Source organism: Calidris pugnax, unplaced genomic scaffold (assembly GCF_001431845.1).
Source record: "Calidris pugnax isolate Ruff unplaced genomic scaffold, ASM143184v1 scaffold196, whole genome shotgun sequence".
Taxonomy (NCBI): domain Eukaryota; kingdom Metazoa; phylum Chordata; class Aves; order Charadriiformes; family Scolopacidae; genus Calidris; species Calidris pugnax.
The window spans coordinates 1-19,090 of record NW_015091042.1 but is presented as its reverse complement, the minus strand read 5'-3'; the positions used below and the strand labels follow the sequence as shown (position 1 = coordinate 19,090).

Genomic DNA, 19,090 nt, shown 5'->3' with positions numbered 1-19,090 from the left:
AGTAATTCCACTGGAGCTAAGCTGCTTAGCTCTGGGAGCAGTCCTGTGAATCCAAGGTTTGTCAGGGACACAGCACAACTTCTTCCAAGGACTGATGCAAACAAGGCATATCTTTAATGGAAACAAAACCTCTTTCCACATTGATTCTTTAATTTCTTCAGCCAGGTGTTGTTTGATCTGGATTAACATCTGAAGCTCTGCCAGTATGTGTTGGTGTAGCATCGGGAGTTCATCTCCCCATGCAGGTGGCATGTCCTCACAAGTAGCACCTTGCCATCTAGCCTTTTGCAGGATTTAGAAACGTGTGTTCCTCCTCATCCCAAAGTGCAGTGAGTGCGTTTGACATGTTGTGTCAAACTTTTGCTAGATCCAGACCTGGCCTTGTGGTTTAGACATGGGAGAAAGAAACTGTAAGACTCCAGCATTGAGCTGTAATGAGCTCTAATTCCTGCCAGTTATTTATTTGATAGCCTTGGCTCTCCTGTCACCTTCTTTGCTGTGTATTTAACTCTAAGCAGGCTGCCATGTATAGGATATTGAAGTTTGCAAAGTTTCTTTCTGTTACAAACCTTTGCTTTCGTGGATTCCCAACTTTTTGCTATATCCCAATGGAGGGGGGAAATCCTGCTGAATGTTGTACCTTCCTGCGCTGGTGAATTTCCCATTGTTCAAAAGCACTTTATTTATTTATTTATTTGTTTGTTTTTTAAAAAGCCATAGCACAAATTAGTGGCTGTAGTTGGAAAAAATCGTAATAAAACATGAATTTTTGGAAGCAATGCAATAACGTTCATACAGAACAATGGGATCTCTAAGGCCATATGTCTTATCTTTCTGAAGAAAAGAAAGAGACCTCAACAACTTCTAAGAAAGAAATTAAGTGTCCCTAAGGGTCAGAGCCAGATCAGCCACAGCTGTGTGCATGCAGAGAAAGGATATGAGGGGCTTCCCCTGCCCCTAGGAGAAGGTTGGTGAAGGGGATTCAGCTGTGGTGTTGTCTGAAAGCTCTTCTAAATGCAGGTACTCTTATTTGCCTTTTGTTTGTTGGTTTTTGGAGGGGTTTTTTGCATTTATGTACTTGTAAATCTTTCTGCACTTGTGAAATTTGTGGAGAAGGGTGTTGTTTGCGTGTGGCTTTTCTTTCGATAAGGATTCTAGAGTGTCTTTAAAAGGATATTTTAACTTGTGTGGTTTCTAAACTCGGTAAATTGGTCTCCCTTTGTGTTCCCTCAACCTTTAGGGGCACCTAAGAGGTTTTTCTTTGAAAGAAGGGTCTGGAAGAATGCTGGTAAATGAGATAATGGTGTTTCCTCACACTTCTCTTTACTCCTGTCCCCTCCATCTTCCCAGTCACACGTGTGCAGCAGTTCTGTTTGGAGTGGCAGGGACCTGTGTAGGGTGCAGCACAGTCCATGTAGGGTGTCGCACAGTCCATGGATCGTGCTCCTGCTCCTCTGAAGAGTGATAGTAAAGGAAATGCTGAGGGACCTTCTGTTTCTTGTGCTTTCCCCAAACCGTGACAATTTCTTGAGCTGTTCACGCAGACTTTGCATGCAGGCACCAGTCCCAATAAACGTAGAATAAACTGAACGTATAGGTTGTTGGCCATGTGCCAAATGTGTTAATTGAGTCCTCAAATGAATGGAGTCATTAAAAAAGACCTCCAGAAATATCTCTTTATTTTGTATTTGGAGATCACCTGCTGGAGGCAGGGGAATAAAAATGTACAGGCTTGTAACTAACAAGCTAAAATGCAAAGGTTTTTTGGTTTTGTTTTTTTTTTTTTTGACTGTGTATGGTTGTAAACAGTAAAGTGAGAGTGACAGCCTCATTACTGAGGGCTCACATACAGAGGGAACATATAATTCAGATTCTCTCATTCCTGGAGATGTTACTGCGTTAGTTACTTTTGTCTTTGCAATGGCCATTTGCCTGGAAACCTTAAACTCAATGAGAGATCAGTCACTTTCCATAACGTGTTTCTCTAAAATCTACTGTATTTCTGTGGAAGGTCTGCAATTTCTGCCACCCCACCCCAGATACCGTGCCAGGATGCCCACAAACAGCAGACTGTAGGACTTCAAAGACCTTGCTTATAGTGGTCAAACTTACTGCAGACTCTACTGCAATGGTCAGTGAGGACATTCCCCCAGCTTTAGCTGGGTTCTATAGCCATTCACAAGCACAGCTGCCCACCCCCAGGGCAAATTAAACATCCTTAATGAACCTGCACTTGGGTATTTCCAAAGGCTGGCCCGGTTGACTCTTGTTATGTTGAGAAAAATCTAGGACAGAATGAAAGGCAAAGGGAGACAAGGCAAATTGTGATTCTGAGAAGGGTTTTTTCATCACTCCCTTGCAAAAATGAGCTACAGCCCTTGGGGCTTTAGAAAGCGTTCCTGGGAATGGAGGGGAGACCTCCCGTGGCCCCTCCTTCAGGCTCAGCAAAGTTCCTGAGCTGATGCTGCATTTCCCAACCCAGCTTCTCATGGACACAGCTCTTTGAGCAGCGACGTGCCAAACATGCTCATCTGGGGGTGACTCGCCTTTAAGAAGTATATTACGCTCATTTCCATATATTATGATTTAAAGGTGAAAATGGATCTGTGTAGTTTCTTTGTGCTTTCTCCTGCAACAAATTTATTGAGTAATCCCAGCATAAAAGCAATGTTTTAAGCGATGTGATTATTTGCACCTTGTACGGAGATTTCTTTTGATCACCAATGCAGGTCAAATAAATGCTGCTTTATTTTGGTATATACAGAAAAAAAACAGGCACTGTTGTGCTATTTTTTTTTCAGCATTGACTTGATATCATTAGCATAAAGCATACCCTGTTCTGCACAGGGTGCAAGGCTGGGTTTTTTTTTCTCATGGCTTCAGTTTGAAACGGATGGTGAAACAACTTTCATTTCTCCTCAGCGCTGTCAGCAGCCTGCTCGGCAGAAATGTCCACCCTAAAAAACCTTTCTTAGCTTTCTTGGTGACTTACCTTCTTACGCAGTGGGGTTTTAATAGTAAGAGCCCTTCTGTAAGTGTCATTTGGTTTTCCTTTTGGTGGGAAGTAGCATTTTGAAATTTTTTTATTTTTTTTTTTCAGTGAAGTACTAACGTTTGCAAGTGTTTTCTTTCCGGGTGGGTTGAGTGTTGATGTGGAGATGGTTGGATGCTCAGCCTGGCCTGTGAGCTGCTGTAGGAGCACAAGGGCTCACTTCTGCTGCTTTCCCCTTTTGCTGTGGAAGGGGTATTTTGATTGCAGTGGGAAGAATTGCCCTACACGATTAAGAGTAATCCTTTCTTAGGGTAGCCTGGAGAAACGCTTACGCTGGTGTAACCAGCGCCGTTTCCAAAGAGCCCGTTACCAGCCATGAATTTGTGTCTCTCCCCGGGCTTAGCGAGTTGCTGCCTTGGATTCGTGCTTCGGGGGGTGTTTTTAAACTAGTAACTTTGACGTATTACGGCGTGTTTATCCTGCTGCCTGCAGTGCTAGGGACACTATAAACAAATATTCAGAAACACTATCTCAAAATTATTTTGAACCTTTTGAACCCCATTCTATGGGTTTCTTTTCCTTACAGCTATTTTACATTCATAGCTGGTCAGCATTGCTTATCCCATCCTTCTTGGATGTTGAGTTTGGGATTGCACAGGCTTCAAAAACATTAAAAGACGGGCACCGGTGCTTCTTGCAGCTCTGGGACAGAGGTTGAGCGTAAATACTTGTTAAAAAAAAATAATAAAAAAAGTATATATAGGTGGAAAAACTGAACTACTGTCAGTTCTACACTTCTTTTGTATCTTCCTTGGGCTGCACTGAGGAAGCTGGTACCATCACCTCTCTGAAAGGCAGCTCTTCTAATAGACTCTAACAGCAAGCTGTCAGCTTCCCAGAGCTGTGATTTACCTGCAGCCATTGCAGAGCCCTCACAGAAGGGCTGTGCTGGTGAGCAACACAACTGCTTGTGTGCAGACTGGCAGTGGGAAGGGAAGCAAGAGTTCTAGTCCTGACCTTTTTTACAGCTTCACTGATGGAAAGTGAATGGGAAATAAGAACTGGGAAAAAAATGTGTACTAAGAAGTCTTTTACTGCCTCTCCTAAAGGCTTAACTAGCCTTGGTGGTTCCGTTACACTAGACTTCCGTGGGACTTATTCTGAAACAAATACAGCCAGCTGATCCTGTATGTTCCAAGTGTGAATACTGGTATCAGTGTAAAGATGATACCTATATATTTTGTATAGACATCTACATCCGGGATAAATTAAAAAGAAAGAAAATCAACTTCACTGATTTTAATTCTTTATTCCAGGGTCACAGACTAAGATAAAAGGTTACACAGTAAAACACAGCTCAGGCTCTTGACACTTCTGTTGGATTTCTAGCCACTAAACATGAGTTTCTACTTCTCCACAAAATGTTATCAGTTTGTCATTTAAAAAAAAAGAATAAAACCATCATTTCAAACCCTTCAGTTCTCCATGGTTTTAGTACCAACTGAAAAGCAAAAACTTTATCTACCTGTGTCTGGATAAGACTTCTCCATCAGAAGTGTTACAGTCTGTAGGTACTGCAGGAGGCAGAAGTTTATTTGTTACTGCCTTGTGGAGTTCTTCGTTTCTTCCAGAACAGTAGCACCAAAGGTGGTGTGGTAAAACCTGCCCCCACACTACAGCTAGTATTTTAAATAGTTATTTTTTTTAACAGTGCTAAAACAAGACAGGCTAAATTCTTGTTCAAATATGCAAAAGTAAAAGACAGTATGATAAAAGGCTCACTACACATACAGGCAGTACTCTGACGGGTGCTTAAGATGGTCTCTCAAACATAGATTCAGGATATCAGCATCTGGGGACCAGTGGTGTACATTTAATCACTATTCCTAATTTCATTCACAAATATAACGTTTTCAGCTAGGTTTTGGAATGCTAATTGATATTTTTTTCTTGGATAATAAATTACTTCTTGAAAAAGCTGCCCTCAAAGCTACAGGGTTACTACTTTATGCTATACTAACTCAAAGATTAAAATCTTCATTCAAAAGATGAGGTCATGCTGCATGAAATTTAAGGCACACGTATTAAACCAAGTTAAAGTGCTTTACATATCTAAGCTCATCAGTGCACCTCAACCTGACCTGAGACTTGGTCTTTTTAATGTGCCTGCAGCAATAAAGTGGTCTGTCCTTTGTGGAAGAAAGTAAGCTGACAAAACAAAGTACAAAGACCAGGCTCTAACAACAAGCAGCCAGTAAAATGTTAAAAGTTAAATTCCATCACAAAACAGGTGCAAGTTGCCTTGTGGCTGTAACTCTCCCTGTTGAAGAAAATTCCTTCCCATGAAAATGTAACCTATCAACCACTACCACCAGCTTTTCAATGACAATCAGAGTATGGAGTCTATGTCAAAAACTGGCTTCTTGCATAAGAAATGGGATTAAACTCTGGCAGTGCCAAGACTGAAGAGCTGAATTTCTATTGCACTATTCACAGGGCCCTGTGAATTACAATTCTTTTGTTTAGAAAGAGGAGAGTTACTTGGGTAGAAGGGCGCTGCATCACACAGCTGGAATGTAATTTAGCTAATTATAGCACCTAGATATGTAAGTGAGGGTATTTTCTGAAAAATGAGGATGAAGAATGTGAGAAGTGGCTTTGCTTCTTTCGCTGTCTTCTAGTACTGCTTCCTGGCTGATGGTTTGTAAGACACCAGAAGACCAAAGGAAGCATATCCAAATAAAAGTGTCTGAATGAACCAGTGGAACTGAACAGCCGGGTCAGTGATTCCTTTAGATCTGTAACATAAGCAAAAATACAAAATGTGTCAAAAAAATATATGGTCTTGCAGACTCTATTGTGATACTTACAAAGTAAGGTCAGATATTTCTACCCATTCTTGGTACGTGACTAGAACATTTGATCTTAGCATCGGTAATTCCGATCTACTGACACTTATTTTCTGTATTGAACTAAACATCACAGTTCTTGCGATTTTAAGCTATTTGTGGGACAAAGGCTGTTTCAGAGATTTCATGCGTACAATATCCTCATTAATATATAAATTGCAATCTCAGTCTATGCTATTTGAAATGACTTATCCTACAAGTTTAGGTACAAAGAACCAAGAAATTAGAGTAGCTTAATACTAATCTTAATATGCAACTATGTATGTAAGTGCTTGTTGACTACAGTCACTGAAGGTAGACCAAATGCTATAGCAGGGCAAAATGGCCTGATATTTACTCTGTGATGCAAGAGAAGAGCGCTGTTACCTGAATTTGTGGCTAAAAAAATACAGTTGTAAGGGGCTAAGAACACCTGACTATAAAACACAGACCTCCCTGTGGTAGTTAATATTAACGTAGCATATGTGAATTTTCCTGTGTATTACAGAAAATACCACTCTTTTCCTCCACTTCATTGCTGGAAAATACTACAGAATTTTCAGAGAAATGAATGAGTATGAACATGATAGCAAAACCAATTGATTTTACATTTCCAGTAAACAATTATGTCAAACGTAAATGTGCTCTAACTCATTAGTTTACAAGGGAGCTCCCCCTACTGACCTTCGCTAGAGCAGTTTAGCTGTTAATTTTCTATATCCTCTACACGTACAAAAGATTGTGTAGCAAGTGTTAACACAACATTTCTTAAAGTTCATTCTTAAATTGTCTTACCAGCTGTGAGAAAAATTTTTTATAACCCCAGCTGCAGTGTTTCCTGGAAACTAGGGCTTAAGAAATTTACCTGCTTACATAAAGCAAGCTTATATGAAGAGAACACATACAGAAGTACAGGCCAACAGCTAATAACAGTACTACTATTGATTAACAAATTTGTATCTGTTTCCTCACTAGTTCCTCCTCATGCCTCCTTTGTGATATTTGTAAGTAGACACCATTTTATATCAGTAAAAAGTAGATGGTGTTTGGTGCTCATAGTAAAGTACCACTGTCTAGTAATCTACAGAACTATGCCTGAAGAGATGCTGGGCAGGCAATCTGTGCTCTCTTTCTTATGGACTTTAACACTGTTCTGTAAAACTTCATCACTTAACTTGATTACAACATACACATTCGGTTCATTCACTGGTAATCAAGTTCTCTCGTACTTAAAAATCACCTTAAGCCTATACACCTATCTATCTGCAGAATCAGATCAGTTTTAACTTTAAAGCCACATAATGTAAAACTGAAGCCTGGTAAAAAATTTATTACTGACTCCCACTCAAGGCAGAAAATGTTCACCCATATTCTATTATCTCAAGAACCACCTTAAATAGCTTTCCATGGAACAAAATCCCTTTGCCTCCAAGAGATGCTACTTGAGAAGCCTTTGAGACAGCTTTGAACCAAACTAAATGAAGTGGAAGACCACCATTTTTACGATGGCAAACAGACTGGCCATCTATGCTGTGGAGCGTGAGAACCAGTATCTACATTATTCTGAATTATTACAAACAAAATTCAAATGAACAGTAGGACTATGTGTTTGGACAGCATACCTTTCCAAACAATTTGTTATCCTAACTTAAGACTTAGTTGACATTACTCTTATAGCGTGATTAGTCAAAGTATTTTATCCCACACACCTGCAGACATAAGTAGATCTTAAACAATTCCAAACTGAAGCGTCCAATTGTGTTCTCACAATATAGATACAATCATTTAAGCGGGTAATTAGCCATACTGAAGTTGTGATGAGGTAAGATCTGATGAAGCCTGAACACCTGAAGTTATCAGACTGTTTCTACACTGTCTATTGTTCCCTCTGCTTCCTGAAGTGCAATGTTACCCAGTGAAGAGTGAGTTCAGAGGCAGATGGACAGACAAGCTCTGGCAAACCTTGCTGCTCCCAGTTCTGCCAGTTGCCATCCCTTGATTTGTCACCCTGCACAACAGTAACCACCAGCAGAATCTGCAGTAACCTCTTGTGGAGGACAGCAAATTATCACTGCAGCAAGAATTTTTGCAGTATCCTCTGAACTAATATTGCTGAGAACCACCCAAATCAGTCTGTAGCTTATGTCACTTGTATCACAAATCATTTTCAGAAATCGGTGTTGGGGTGGAGGAGGGAACAACTTACTGGCATAACTTAACACTGTAGAAGGCTTCTACCACGTGAATCAACCAGGATACCCAGAACCTAAGAAAAAGAAAACATGTTTTATTTTGTTGAAAACTAGGGAGAAGACTGTTGTATCTGAGATGTGTTATGTAGAGAACGTAAAATTGGAAGCACAGGAGTGACATCTGACTTTAACACAGAAAGTGAGGTGTGCTTCTTATCTTAGGGAAAAAAAAAACCCAAAACAACAGAAAAAGTGCAAGTGTAGTCTTAAAAGAAACTAAAATCCATTAAGACAGAGGAACTGTAGCTCATGCAATATGCCTGGTCCTGCCATCTCAAATATCCACTGCATGTTTCCAGAGCTTTCAGCTCTTAGATTAAGCCAAAAAGCCAACTGCTTAGTGAAAGCAGTACAAGTTAATCTTAGTTAAGCCGGCAAAATCTATCCTTTTGCTTACACAAGTATTTTTAGTGGTCCTAACGAGTTACTGAAGTTTTTATAAATTTAGTTTGACAAATGCAATTGTGTGTACAGATTCAGGATATGTTATATTACTTGATTAGTCAAACTTAGTCTAAAAATTTTCATATAGAAGCTTTTTATTAAAAAAAAAGTTACATAGGATATTCAGTCAGGATCAATTCACTACCTTCCTAAAGCAAAAGACAGTCTGATGAAGGCTTATATTCGACATGATGCATTGTGAAATAAATGAGAACTCTTGTTAATTAAAATAACAAAAACTATACTGTGTAACCCAGCAAAACTTAGCACTATGCAGTTTTTTCAGCAGGCTATTTCTCACGTGGTCAGGGTCAGGATAAGTTAGTAGCAGGGTAAAAAATGTTCTTTAATTGAAGCTGGAAAAAGAAGACTCCTAAAGAGAACTGGACTACTTAAGTAATAATTTGACAAAAGAACCACTTCTTAGGAAGTGTTACAAATCTAAGTTTACATATAGACTGATAAGGGTCTTCAAAAGTAGTATCTTAATTTTCCTCCTTTCTAACATCACAGATGTCAAATTCAAAATTGAATTTTTAAACTTTCATACTAGTCTTAGCCTGTCTAGTTTTCTACATACTTATTACCCCACACCCTTAGTTGTAATAAGCTTGAAAGGAGAGCCCTTTAAATGTAATTAACTACTGGGTTACAGGAAAGCTTGTTAACACAGACTAAGCAGAAGAGTCAGAGAGAGGCAACAGGAGAGATGCAATATAATTATACAAATGTAACTTACCCATAGCATACCCATTTGTGGTGGTTTTTCACTAAATAATTAAGGAAGGTACCAAATATTCCCAAATAATTATAAGGTATAGTTGAAGGGAAAAGCGTTACCCACTTAAAAGGAGAAAAAAAAAAAAAAAGAAAAAAAATTAGTTAGCTTAGTTCAAGGTAGAATTGTTATCAACATAACCTTTGAATTAGGTTTATTTTCACTCTCCCCGTCCCTCCCCCACCCCGCATCTGTCAAGCATGGTTTAGGGCTCATCTATACACAGTATTTCAACTCTTTCATTCCATTAATGTTGTCTAAGACCCATACTCTCCAACAAGACCACCAGCCTTCTAAAGCATGCTTACTTAAGAAGATTCAAACCCATGAAACTTCTTTTCCTTGACATACAAGATACCAAGGTGATAAGGTTGCCATCTGTGTACCAAGAATGTACCCGCACATCAAGTGGCATTTAAATTGTAAGCTAATTACCTACTACACACGGGAGCAGCAAAAAATACATTGTCTCTGTCCTGAACAATCTGATGCAACTGACCTGAAGAACTCGAACAATGACTAGACTGAGAAGGGGGAATAACTACTCCTCTATAACTAGGGGCACAGTCTCTTGTCTTTTGTCCCTTAAAAAAGAAAATTTTGTCTAGATCTTATTGTCTTTTGAACAGGGCACAGAAGATTGAGCACAAAGCCCAAGACTGATGATGAACGCAACGTGCCAGTGTCTTTCCTGTCACCGAAGTTGCCACAGTGCCTATTGCTGTCTGCCTTTATTTTAACAAGCCGTGGAGGAGCAGCGGGGAGAGGTGACTTGGGCATCTCAGAGTCCATTGGGGACACAAGGTAAACACTGAGCTGGGCCAAAGCTCACGTCAGCTTATCTTTCCCCTGCTACCCAATGCTGCAGTTTCTAGCTACATGTAAATTTGGTTATGCTAAGCATGTAGCATGATGGTGGATTTAACCAGGGAATCTGCTTAAAGCTCATTCTGGTTCTTGAAACAGGCCAAAAAGCTGCTTTGTGAGTTGTTTGGCCCGCCTGGACCATCACTTTTTCAGTGGTGGCTCTTGCGTGGAGACAATCCAGGCAAACAGAAGAAAAACTACAACGCGGAAAAGTCAATGGGTGACCTTCGCAAACTCGTCTGATTTATCAAAACTGTCACTAATCTCCGCACCCCGGTAACCTGACCTATTTTAGCTGAAGTCCATTTTTAGAAATTTAAGACAACACAGGGACCAGGCTCGTCTGTTTTCCGACGATGCTACCGGTGAATATCCGTAGCTGTGCCATGCTGGTTGCTATGACCCACAGCTGCCCCAGAGAGAGTTTTACTGATGTTCCCATTCTGGGCCTGCGGAGGGAGGCAGATCCACAGCCTTGCCTCGCTTTGCAATCCAATACAAGTATTTTGCTATTATTTTTTCCCTCAGAACCTCCTTCAGGGATGTGCCGGGCCCCCTCACAGTGAGGAGCCCAGCCCGCAGCCGTGCTCCCAGTTTCCCCCCTCCCAGGTGTATTTCAGAACGCGGCCCGGTATTTCGCCACAGAAATACGGCAAAAATGGGTTTCCCTGGGTCGCAGCACAACCCGCGGGGGTCCCCGTGGCCTCCGCCGGTTTCCCGGTTCGGGCGGCAAGGAGCCGCCGCAGGCCCGCACCCCCTGGGCCGGGTCCGTCCCGTCCCCGCTCCCCTCCCGCCGCTCCTTACGCCCAGGACGATCATGCCGAAGGTGATGGCGATCATCCAGATGAGCCGGGAGCGCTGGAAGTGGCAGCTGCCATCGCGCACCCGCTCCGTGCCCGTCGCCGTCGTCATCTCGCCGCTGCCGCCGCTCTGCCGGCCCGGCCCCGCCGCCGCCGCTGCTAAGGCCGCCGCGGGGGGGGCGGAGCCGGTGACTCGGCGGGGCGGGGGATGTGAGAGTGTGTCTGTGTATGTGTGTGTGTGCGTGCCCCGGGGGTGGCCGCCACCTGCGGGGTCACCCGTCACTTCCTTCCGGTGAGCCCCGGGCGGGCCGCCGCTCCCCGCCGCGGTATGCGGCCTGCGGGCTGTGGGGGAGCAGGGCCCCGCGTCCAGGGGAGAGGCCGGGAAGATGGTTGGAGGGCTGGGGCACCTCTGCTGTAGAGACAGGCCGAGAGGGTCGGGGGTGTTCCGTCTGGAGAGGAGAAGGCCCCAAGAGAGACCTATAGCCCCTTCCAGCGCCTGAAGGGGGCCTGCAGGAGAGATGGGGAGGAGGGACTTCTTAGAAGGGCAGGTAGCGATGGGCCTGGAGAATAAATCATAGAATCATAGAATGGTTAGGGTTGGAAGGGACCTCAAAGATCATCTAGTTCCAACGCCCCTGCCATGGGCAGGGACACCTCCCACTAGAGCAGGTTGCTCAAGGCCCCATCCAGCCTGGCCTTGAACACTTCCAGGGATGGGGCAGCCACAACTTCCCTGGGCAACCTGTTCCAGTGCCTCACCACCCTCATAGTAAAAAATTTCCTCCCTATTCCTAATCTAAATCTTTTTTCTTCCAATTTAAAACCATTTCCCCTTGTCCTATCATTACCCTTCCTGGCAAAGAGTCCCTCCCCAGCTCTTCTATAGGCACCCTTCAGATATTGAAAGGCCGCTATAAGGTCTCCCCAGAGCCTCCTCTTCTCCAGGCTGAACAATCCCAGCTCCCTCAGCCTGTCTTCATAGGAGAGGTGCTCCATCCTTATTCTTACAGCGGTTGAAGGAGCTGGGACTTTAGTTTGAGGAAGAGGAGGCTGAGGGGAGCCCTCATCACTCTCTACACATACTTAAAAGGACGTTGTGGAGAAGTTGGTGCTGGTCTCTTCTAGGTAATCAGTGACAGAACAAGAGGGAGTGGCTTCTAGCTGCAACAGGGTAGGTTTAGACTGGACATTGGGGAAAAATTCTTCACAGAAAGAGTGGTCAGACCACTGTGGACCAGGCCACCCAGGGAGGTGGTTGAGTCACCATCCCTGAATGTGTTTAAGAGTCGTTTAGATGTGGTGTTGGGGGATATGGTGTAGGGGAGAACTCTGTAGAGTAGTGTGGATGGTTGGACTCGATGATCCCAAGGGTCTTTTCCAACCTGAATGATTCTGAATGATAGGACAAGGGGTAATGGCTTCAAACTGGAAGAGAGGAGATTTCAGATTAGGTATGGGGAAGAAATTTTTCACTGTGAGGGTGGTGAGACACTGGAACATGTTGCACAGAGAGGTGGATGCTCCATTCCTGGAATTGTTCAAGGACAGGCTGGATGGGGCTTTGAGCAACCTGGTCTGGTGGGAGGTGGCCCTGTCCATGATGGGAGCTGGAACTAAATGATCTTTAAGGTCCTTTCCAACCCAAACTGCTCTATGATTCTATCATTTAAAGAGCTCTAGTGGATGCAAGCAGACCAGGAGACACATACAATGCTAGTGCAGGTGACCATTTTGCTCCTCGCCTTCAATACTAAGGATGAAAAAAGGAGGGTCTTGTACTTCAGAGCTCATACACACTTCCCTTCATTTCACACTGAAGCTATCACAGTCTTTGGGAGGACAGGGAATCCAAAGGGCCAAGGAGCCCTGGGAAGGCTTCCTGAAGGTCTGAAAAGCTCAGTCAGGTTTTGACACTTGGAGGTCCGAGGCCCAAGCCTACACACATCATGCCCTTAGTTGATACTCAAGACAAAACTAAGAGAGGCACTAGAAAGGTCTAAGTTAATTTCTCCTGTGTTGATGAGATTTAACTGGTTATAAAGCACATTGAGATCCATGTTTTATATTAAATCAATTATTTGAACTACTCTTGGTAAAAAATTCTTATAATACGCAGTGCTATGTTATATATGTGTACATATGAGACACTCCTAGAACACTACATAATACCTTACCTTTTGGAAACTATGGATTTAAAGCATATTAAATCCAGCATTTTGTACTTTATGCCATATTGGGACTTTGGACTCGGTGATGAGCTTGTCCAAAGAAGTCCCTAGGGCCTTGGGGAAGGTGCCCAGAGATGGAAATGTTGAGGGGAGGTGTCTCATGTTTTCCTTAGAGCTTTGCTACCTGCTTGCTTACCAGTGACTTTGACAGGGTAGGGGATAAACAGTGGGACATGTTGACTCTGCTGTTTTCTCTCCTTGCCTGCAGGCTAAATACAGCTGCTCTTTTAACTATGTGTTAATGATGTGCCTGTAAAGCTGTTCTCTTCAACAACTAATGCAGCAAGTCTTGACCTATTCCCAGCACGAGCACTGTGTGGCAGAGAAGGGTCGCTACAGAGGAGACTGGCTTTGCCTGTGGTTGGGTTAGTTTTGTTCTGTCCTGAGACTGTTCCTTTTCCCTATCCTGTACTTCATTCCCAGCTATTCCTTCCCACAGCACTGTGCTTTTTTGCTGAGGTGTTGAGTGGAGGTTGCAGGAGAGTTTGGTAACAAACTCCTGCAGTGGTTAAACTGTTGCTGGGAGGCCATCTATAAAAACCATTGGGGTTGACGACATGGAATTCCACCTGCATGATACAGTCGCCCGGGTTGCTTTGTTGATGCAGGGGAGGAGTGTGTGTGGCTCCGCCTTCAACGTCTTGGAATCTGGGAGAAATTTCTAAAATTCAACCTATTTTTTGTAGCCCATTACTTAATTTCTTCCTCTATAGGACATTCTATGCAAATTGTTTCTGCCTGGCTATAAACCCATGTCCAAATGTTGTGCTGAGATCCCGAGCTGGCCCGAGCTTTGCGACAGAAGTGCCTAGGACTGCCCCACGCGAGGAGCTCTGCCCACACACCAAGAAGAACTTGTAAGGGCACAATTAAAACAGATTTATTAGATGGTAAACAAAACGCAACCGATTTACAGGGATGGCTGTGCTGCTGCAGGGAGTTGACTGGAGAGGGCAGTCAAGTACACAGGAAAGAACCGGGATGTGACTGGAACGGGTCACCCAGAGAGGTGGTAGATGGCCCATCCCTGGAAGCATTCAAGGTCAGGCTGGACAGGGATCTGATCAACCTGATGTAGTTGAAGGTGTCCTTGCACATTGCAGGGGGGGATTGGACTAGATGACCTTTAAAGGTCCCTTCCAACCCAAACTATTCTATGATTCTATGACATTCACTTTGTTTTACTGGCTTTGGTGGCCAAAAGCAGCCAGGTGAGGTCCGAGACGATGTCATGTTGTCTGTTCTGTCACACTCCAGTGAAGACTGCCCACACTGTGTCACCTCAGGCAGAGGAGGGGTAGCTGGCTTACTCTTCTTTCTCTTTCACCAACAATAATTGATTTATATTTTTATTAGCATTAAGTATTCTTTCTGGCCTGTATAGCCTGTGGCCACAAAACCAGCTAGCCCAGCATGCGGTTCACCAGAAGGAGCCAGGCTTCATGTGTGACAGCAGCCCCCACCCGCTGCCAGCCTTGTTGACACAGGTAGAGGGACACCAGCCCTGGGCATGTCCACAGCCTCGGACAATAGTTAATGAAGACAACTCCTTCCTCAGACCTTTTGTGGGGGTGGACTTTCAGCAGGTCCATTTCTAATCCAGGGCAGTGTCTATGACCTGACTGTTAAAAAAAGCCTGTTTCTCTTGACAAAGAGAGGTGTCTCTGGAGCATTTAAGAAGCTGAATATAGTTCCAGTTTTCATAATTTAAAGCCAGAATTCCTGTAGCAGCATCTTGTCTGGGTAGCACAGGACAGGCCATTAAGTAGTACCTTGTTTCTCTGAACTGAGCTCAGTAACTTGCACTTACTTAAAGCATACTTTTCAAGGAGCATTTTATCTTTGAAGATGTCAAAAGACAGAGAATCCACTGCTTTCAGTGATTAGTCTTTCTTGTATGTTTCTTAGGTGGTATTAGTATGTACCTAACAACCAATTTTGAGGGAGTAGTTTTCAGAGTTCAGCTGAAAAGCTTGCTCTATCGTATTTTGCAAAATGTTTGCATTTATGCCTCCATATTTTGGATCAATAGGTTAGCTTCCAGTGGTTTCAACACTGGAAATGTTATTTGTCAGAGAATTGCATTTATTGACAAGTAAGATCTAAATTAGAAACTAGAAATCCCAAACACTGTTATGTGAAATATTGAAAAAATGCAGAACCCATTTACTTTGCCAAGTTTACAGGAAATAAAACTGTTTCTGCGTGCTTTACTTCACCATAACTTGTGACATTTCTACTACTTTTTTTTCCTTTCCTTTTCTCTTAATCATTTAATCGGTGTCACAAAGTGACCGAATGAAGACTTAGCACGCTGTTATGAGCTGGGGGCTCTCAGAAGCATAACATTCACTTTGTTTTACTGGCTTTGGTGGCCAAAAGCAGCCAGGTGAGGTCCGAGACGATGTCATGTTGTCTGTTCTGTCACACTCCAGTGAAGACTGCCCACACTGTGTCACCTGAGGCAGAGGAGGGGTGGCTGACTTCTTTCTCTTTCACCAACAATAATTGGTTTACGTTTTTATTAGCATTAAGTATTCTTTCTGGCCTGTATAGCCTGTGGTCACAAAACCAGCTAGCCCAGCATGCAGTCCACCAGAAGGAGCCAGGCTTCACCCACTGCCAGCCTTGTTGACACAGGTAGAATGACACCAGCCCTGGGCATGTCCACAGCCTCGGACAATAGTTAATGAAGACAACTCCTTCCTCAGACCTTTTGTTGGGGTGGACTTTCAGCAGGTCCATTTCTAATCCAGGGCAGTGTCTATGACCTGACTGTTAAAAAAAGCCTGTTTCTCTTGACAAAGAGAGGTGTCTCTGGAGCATTTAAGAAGCTGAATATAGTTCCAGTTTTCATAATTTAAAGCCAGAATTCCTGTAGCAGCATCTTGTCTGGGTAGCACAGGACAGGCCATTAAGTAGTACCTTGTTTCTCTGAACTGAGCTCAGTAACTTGCACTTACTTAAAGCATACTTTTCAAGGAGCATTTTATCTTTGAAGATGTCAAAAGACAGAGAATCCACTGCTTTCAGTGATTAGTCTTTCTTGTATGTTTCTTAGGTGGTATTAGTATGTACCTAACAACCAATTTTGAGGGAGTAGTTTTCAGAGTTCAGCTGAAAAGCTTGCTCTATCGTATTTTGCAAAATGTTTGCATTTATGCCTCCATATTTTGGATCAATAGGTTAGCTTCCAGTGGTTTCAACACTGGAAATGTTATTTGTCAGAGAATTGCATTTATTGACAAGTAAGATCTAAATTAGAAACTAGAAATCCCAAACACTGTTATGTGAAATATTGAAAAAACGCAGAACCCATTTACTTTGCCAAGTTTACAGGAAATAAAACTGTTTCTGCGTGCTTTACTTCACCATAACTTGTGACATTTCTACTACTTTTTTTTCCTTTCCTTTTCTCTTAATCATTTAATCGGTGTCACAAAGTGACCGAATGAAGACTTAGCACGCTGTTATGAGCTGGGGGCTCTCAGAAGCATACTACACACCAGAACATCACCAAGGCTGAGTGCAGACAGCCAGCTCGGGCAGCTCTGGCCATGCTTACTAGAACCCAGATTTAGATTCATAGTTTGGAACAGGAATCTCTGTTGTGATGGAATTAACACAGCTCCATGTTCATTCTCAGGCTTTTCCAATGCTAGAGAACATGCAGCTATTGGTAGCTGGCAATCGGCAGAGCTGCCATCACGATGACAGGGCTCTCTAAGCATTTGAACAAGATGAGCCAATCTAGCTTTACCCTGCACAGATTGCTAAACTGAGTCTGTTTTTATAGTAGTCAAGGCCATGGAAAAAGAGAGGGAAAGCATAATCTTAAAACCAAGTTGGAAAGAAAAATATGAATAAGCGTGTTCCCTCGTAATTGTGTACAACCATTTTTTTTCTTTTATTTGCATCACTTGGTTTAAATTTCAAATTAGGTTAGTAATTAAAGCCACAAGTACTTTTTAAGACTCTAAGATGGAAAGAGATGTTCATTATGAGATCAACAGGTAAGGTTAGTAACCATACAGTAACATGAAAATGGAACGTATGGTCCTCTTTGACATTTCAGAGACATCTACATTATTTAAAAAAAAAAAAAAAAAATTCACTGAAATTGTGTCCGTAGGGTCCGGAGGTCTCCACAGTGACAGGGTACGTGAACTGAGATGGGTTTTTTCTGCTAAAAATAATAACAAGGACCTGGGTATTCTTCCTGCCTAATCCCTGAGACATAGCTGGCTCATTTCACACACTGTTTATATCTGTATAGCGGTGTCTTAGATTTTCAAATACCAGTTTCTGTTGTACCTGGTCATGGAGAAAACTTGTTCGCCCTTCAGTTTAGGAACATTTGCTATCTCTAACTTAGAGATATTGACTATCTCACTTTCATCGGGAAGTACAAAGGGTATTTGCCAGGTAGTCTGCCTCTTTTGTTTGGTGTTCTTGGTAGATGCTGGAGACTAGATAGAGACATGTTAGCTCTTCTGTGTCTTTGAAAATTCTTTTTTTTTTTTTTTCCTAAAAAAAAAAAAAGGCAGGGGAGAGGAATTAGTCTAATTCAGACCAATCTTTATGGTGTGAGTCATCCTACTGGAGTCAGTGATGTGACTTGTGTAAACAGCAACTTTCTGTATAAGTAAGGATTAAGGAATTGGGCTTCTTTTAGGAAGTTACTTGGAAATGCTGCAGCCAGCTTCAAACTGTATTTGAAGCTGGTATAAAAGAGATAAGATGCATTCAGTGGAAGCTACCTAAGGAGATGGAATTATCAATAAAACTTTTTTTAATCAGGGTTAAATGGCACAATGCCGTAATTAAACTACTGCAAGCAATGTCTGATTCCCATTTCTCTGACTGTTTATCTGTCATTTTTAATTTTTAATGCAGAGTTAAAAATTATTTCAGTTTAATCTTTTAGTTCTAAGACTAGAGAAGCCAAGGAAAAATACGGTCTTTAAAAGTATTTTGTGTTGCAAGCCGACAAGCAGTACAGTTTTCAGGTTCATGGTCAAGACTTTCAGCAGATCCCCATACTTACAAAAAAATTGAAAGAGTAAAGAGCTCTGCATAAGAAGAAACAATGGGGGACAGTAATTCTGCTTGTTGTAATGAATATCCTTTGTGACTTGGAAGTAAATGAACCTTTGCACATATGTCTGCTGTACCCTTCTCAGAGGTAAATGAATTCTTTGGCTGTTTGATAAAACTAATGCTCTTCTATCACATTTTTAACACAATTTGGAGCATAATTCAAGTCTTGGAAATTGTCAGCTATAAAGGTCCTGGCTAAATACTTTATTCTTTGAAAAGATTTAAGGTTAATTTCTTGTTGACTTTACTACAAGTTCTGTTTGTGCATTTTAGAGATGAATTTGTGTCAGAGTTCTATACATTCATCCTAACACTATCACTGTGGGGGTTTTTTTCTGTTATTATAAGGGAACAGAAAGGTAAAGCAGACTTTTTTTACCACAATTGTCTTCAGCCAACATTGTATTAATAAGCCCTTCTAAATAGACAGCCAAAGCTCACCAGTTTGAAGTCCAGGTCGCATAGAGAGCTTCAGTTTTGGTCACAGTTGTGCATTTTATAGTTCTGTATTTGTTTTTACTGATGTCTGCTGGAAGTGAATAACTTCAGTCCTGCTTTAAATATTTTGTGAATGTCTCTGATGGCTTTCTTTTATATTGTGAACTAGCTTTAAAAAATGAAAGAACTTCAGTCCTGCTTTAAATATTTTGTGAACGTCTCTGATAGCTTACTTTTATATTGTGAAGTAGCTTTAAAAAATGAAAGAGTAACAAGTAACATTCATTTGAAATCTCAGTTTAT

General features: G+C 42.1%; 1 protein-coding gene across 1 annotated transcript; it reads right to left on the bottom strand.

The window, feature by feature from the left end:
* Positions 1-4,281: 4,281 nt before the first annotated feature.
* TMEM254 (transmembrane protein 254) lies at positions 4,282-11,273 on the bottom strand. The gene is made up of 4 exons (XM_014956368.1): positions 11,026-11,273; positions 9,316-9,419; positions 8,087-8,146; positions 4,282-5,790 (listed from the first exon to the last, which is right to left on the bottom strand). The coding sequence occupies exons 1-4, from the start codon at positions 11,131-11,133 to the stop codon at positions 5,670-5,672; spliced, it is 393 nt and encodes a 130-aa protein (XP_014811854.1). The 5' UTR covers positions 11,134-11,273; the 3' UTR covers positions 4,282-5,669.
* Positions 11,274-19,090: the final 7,817 nt, after the last annotated feature.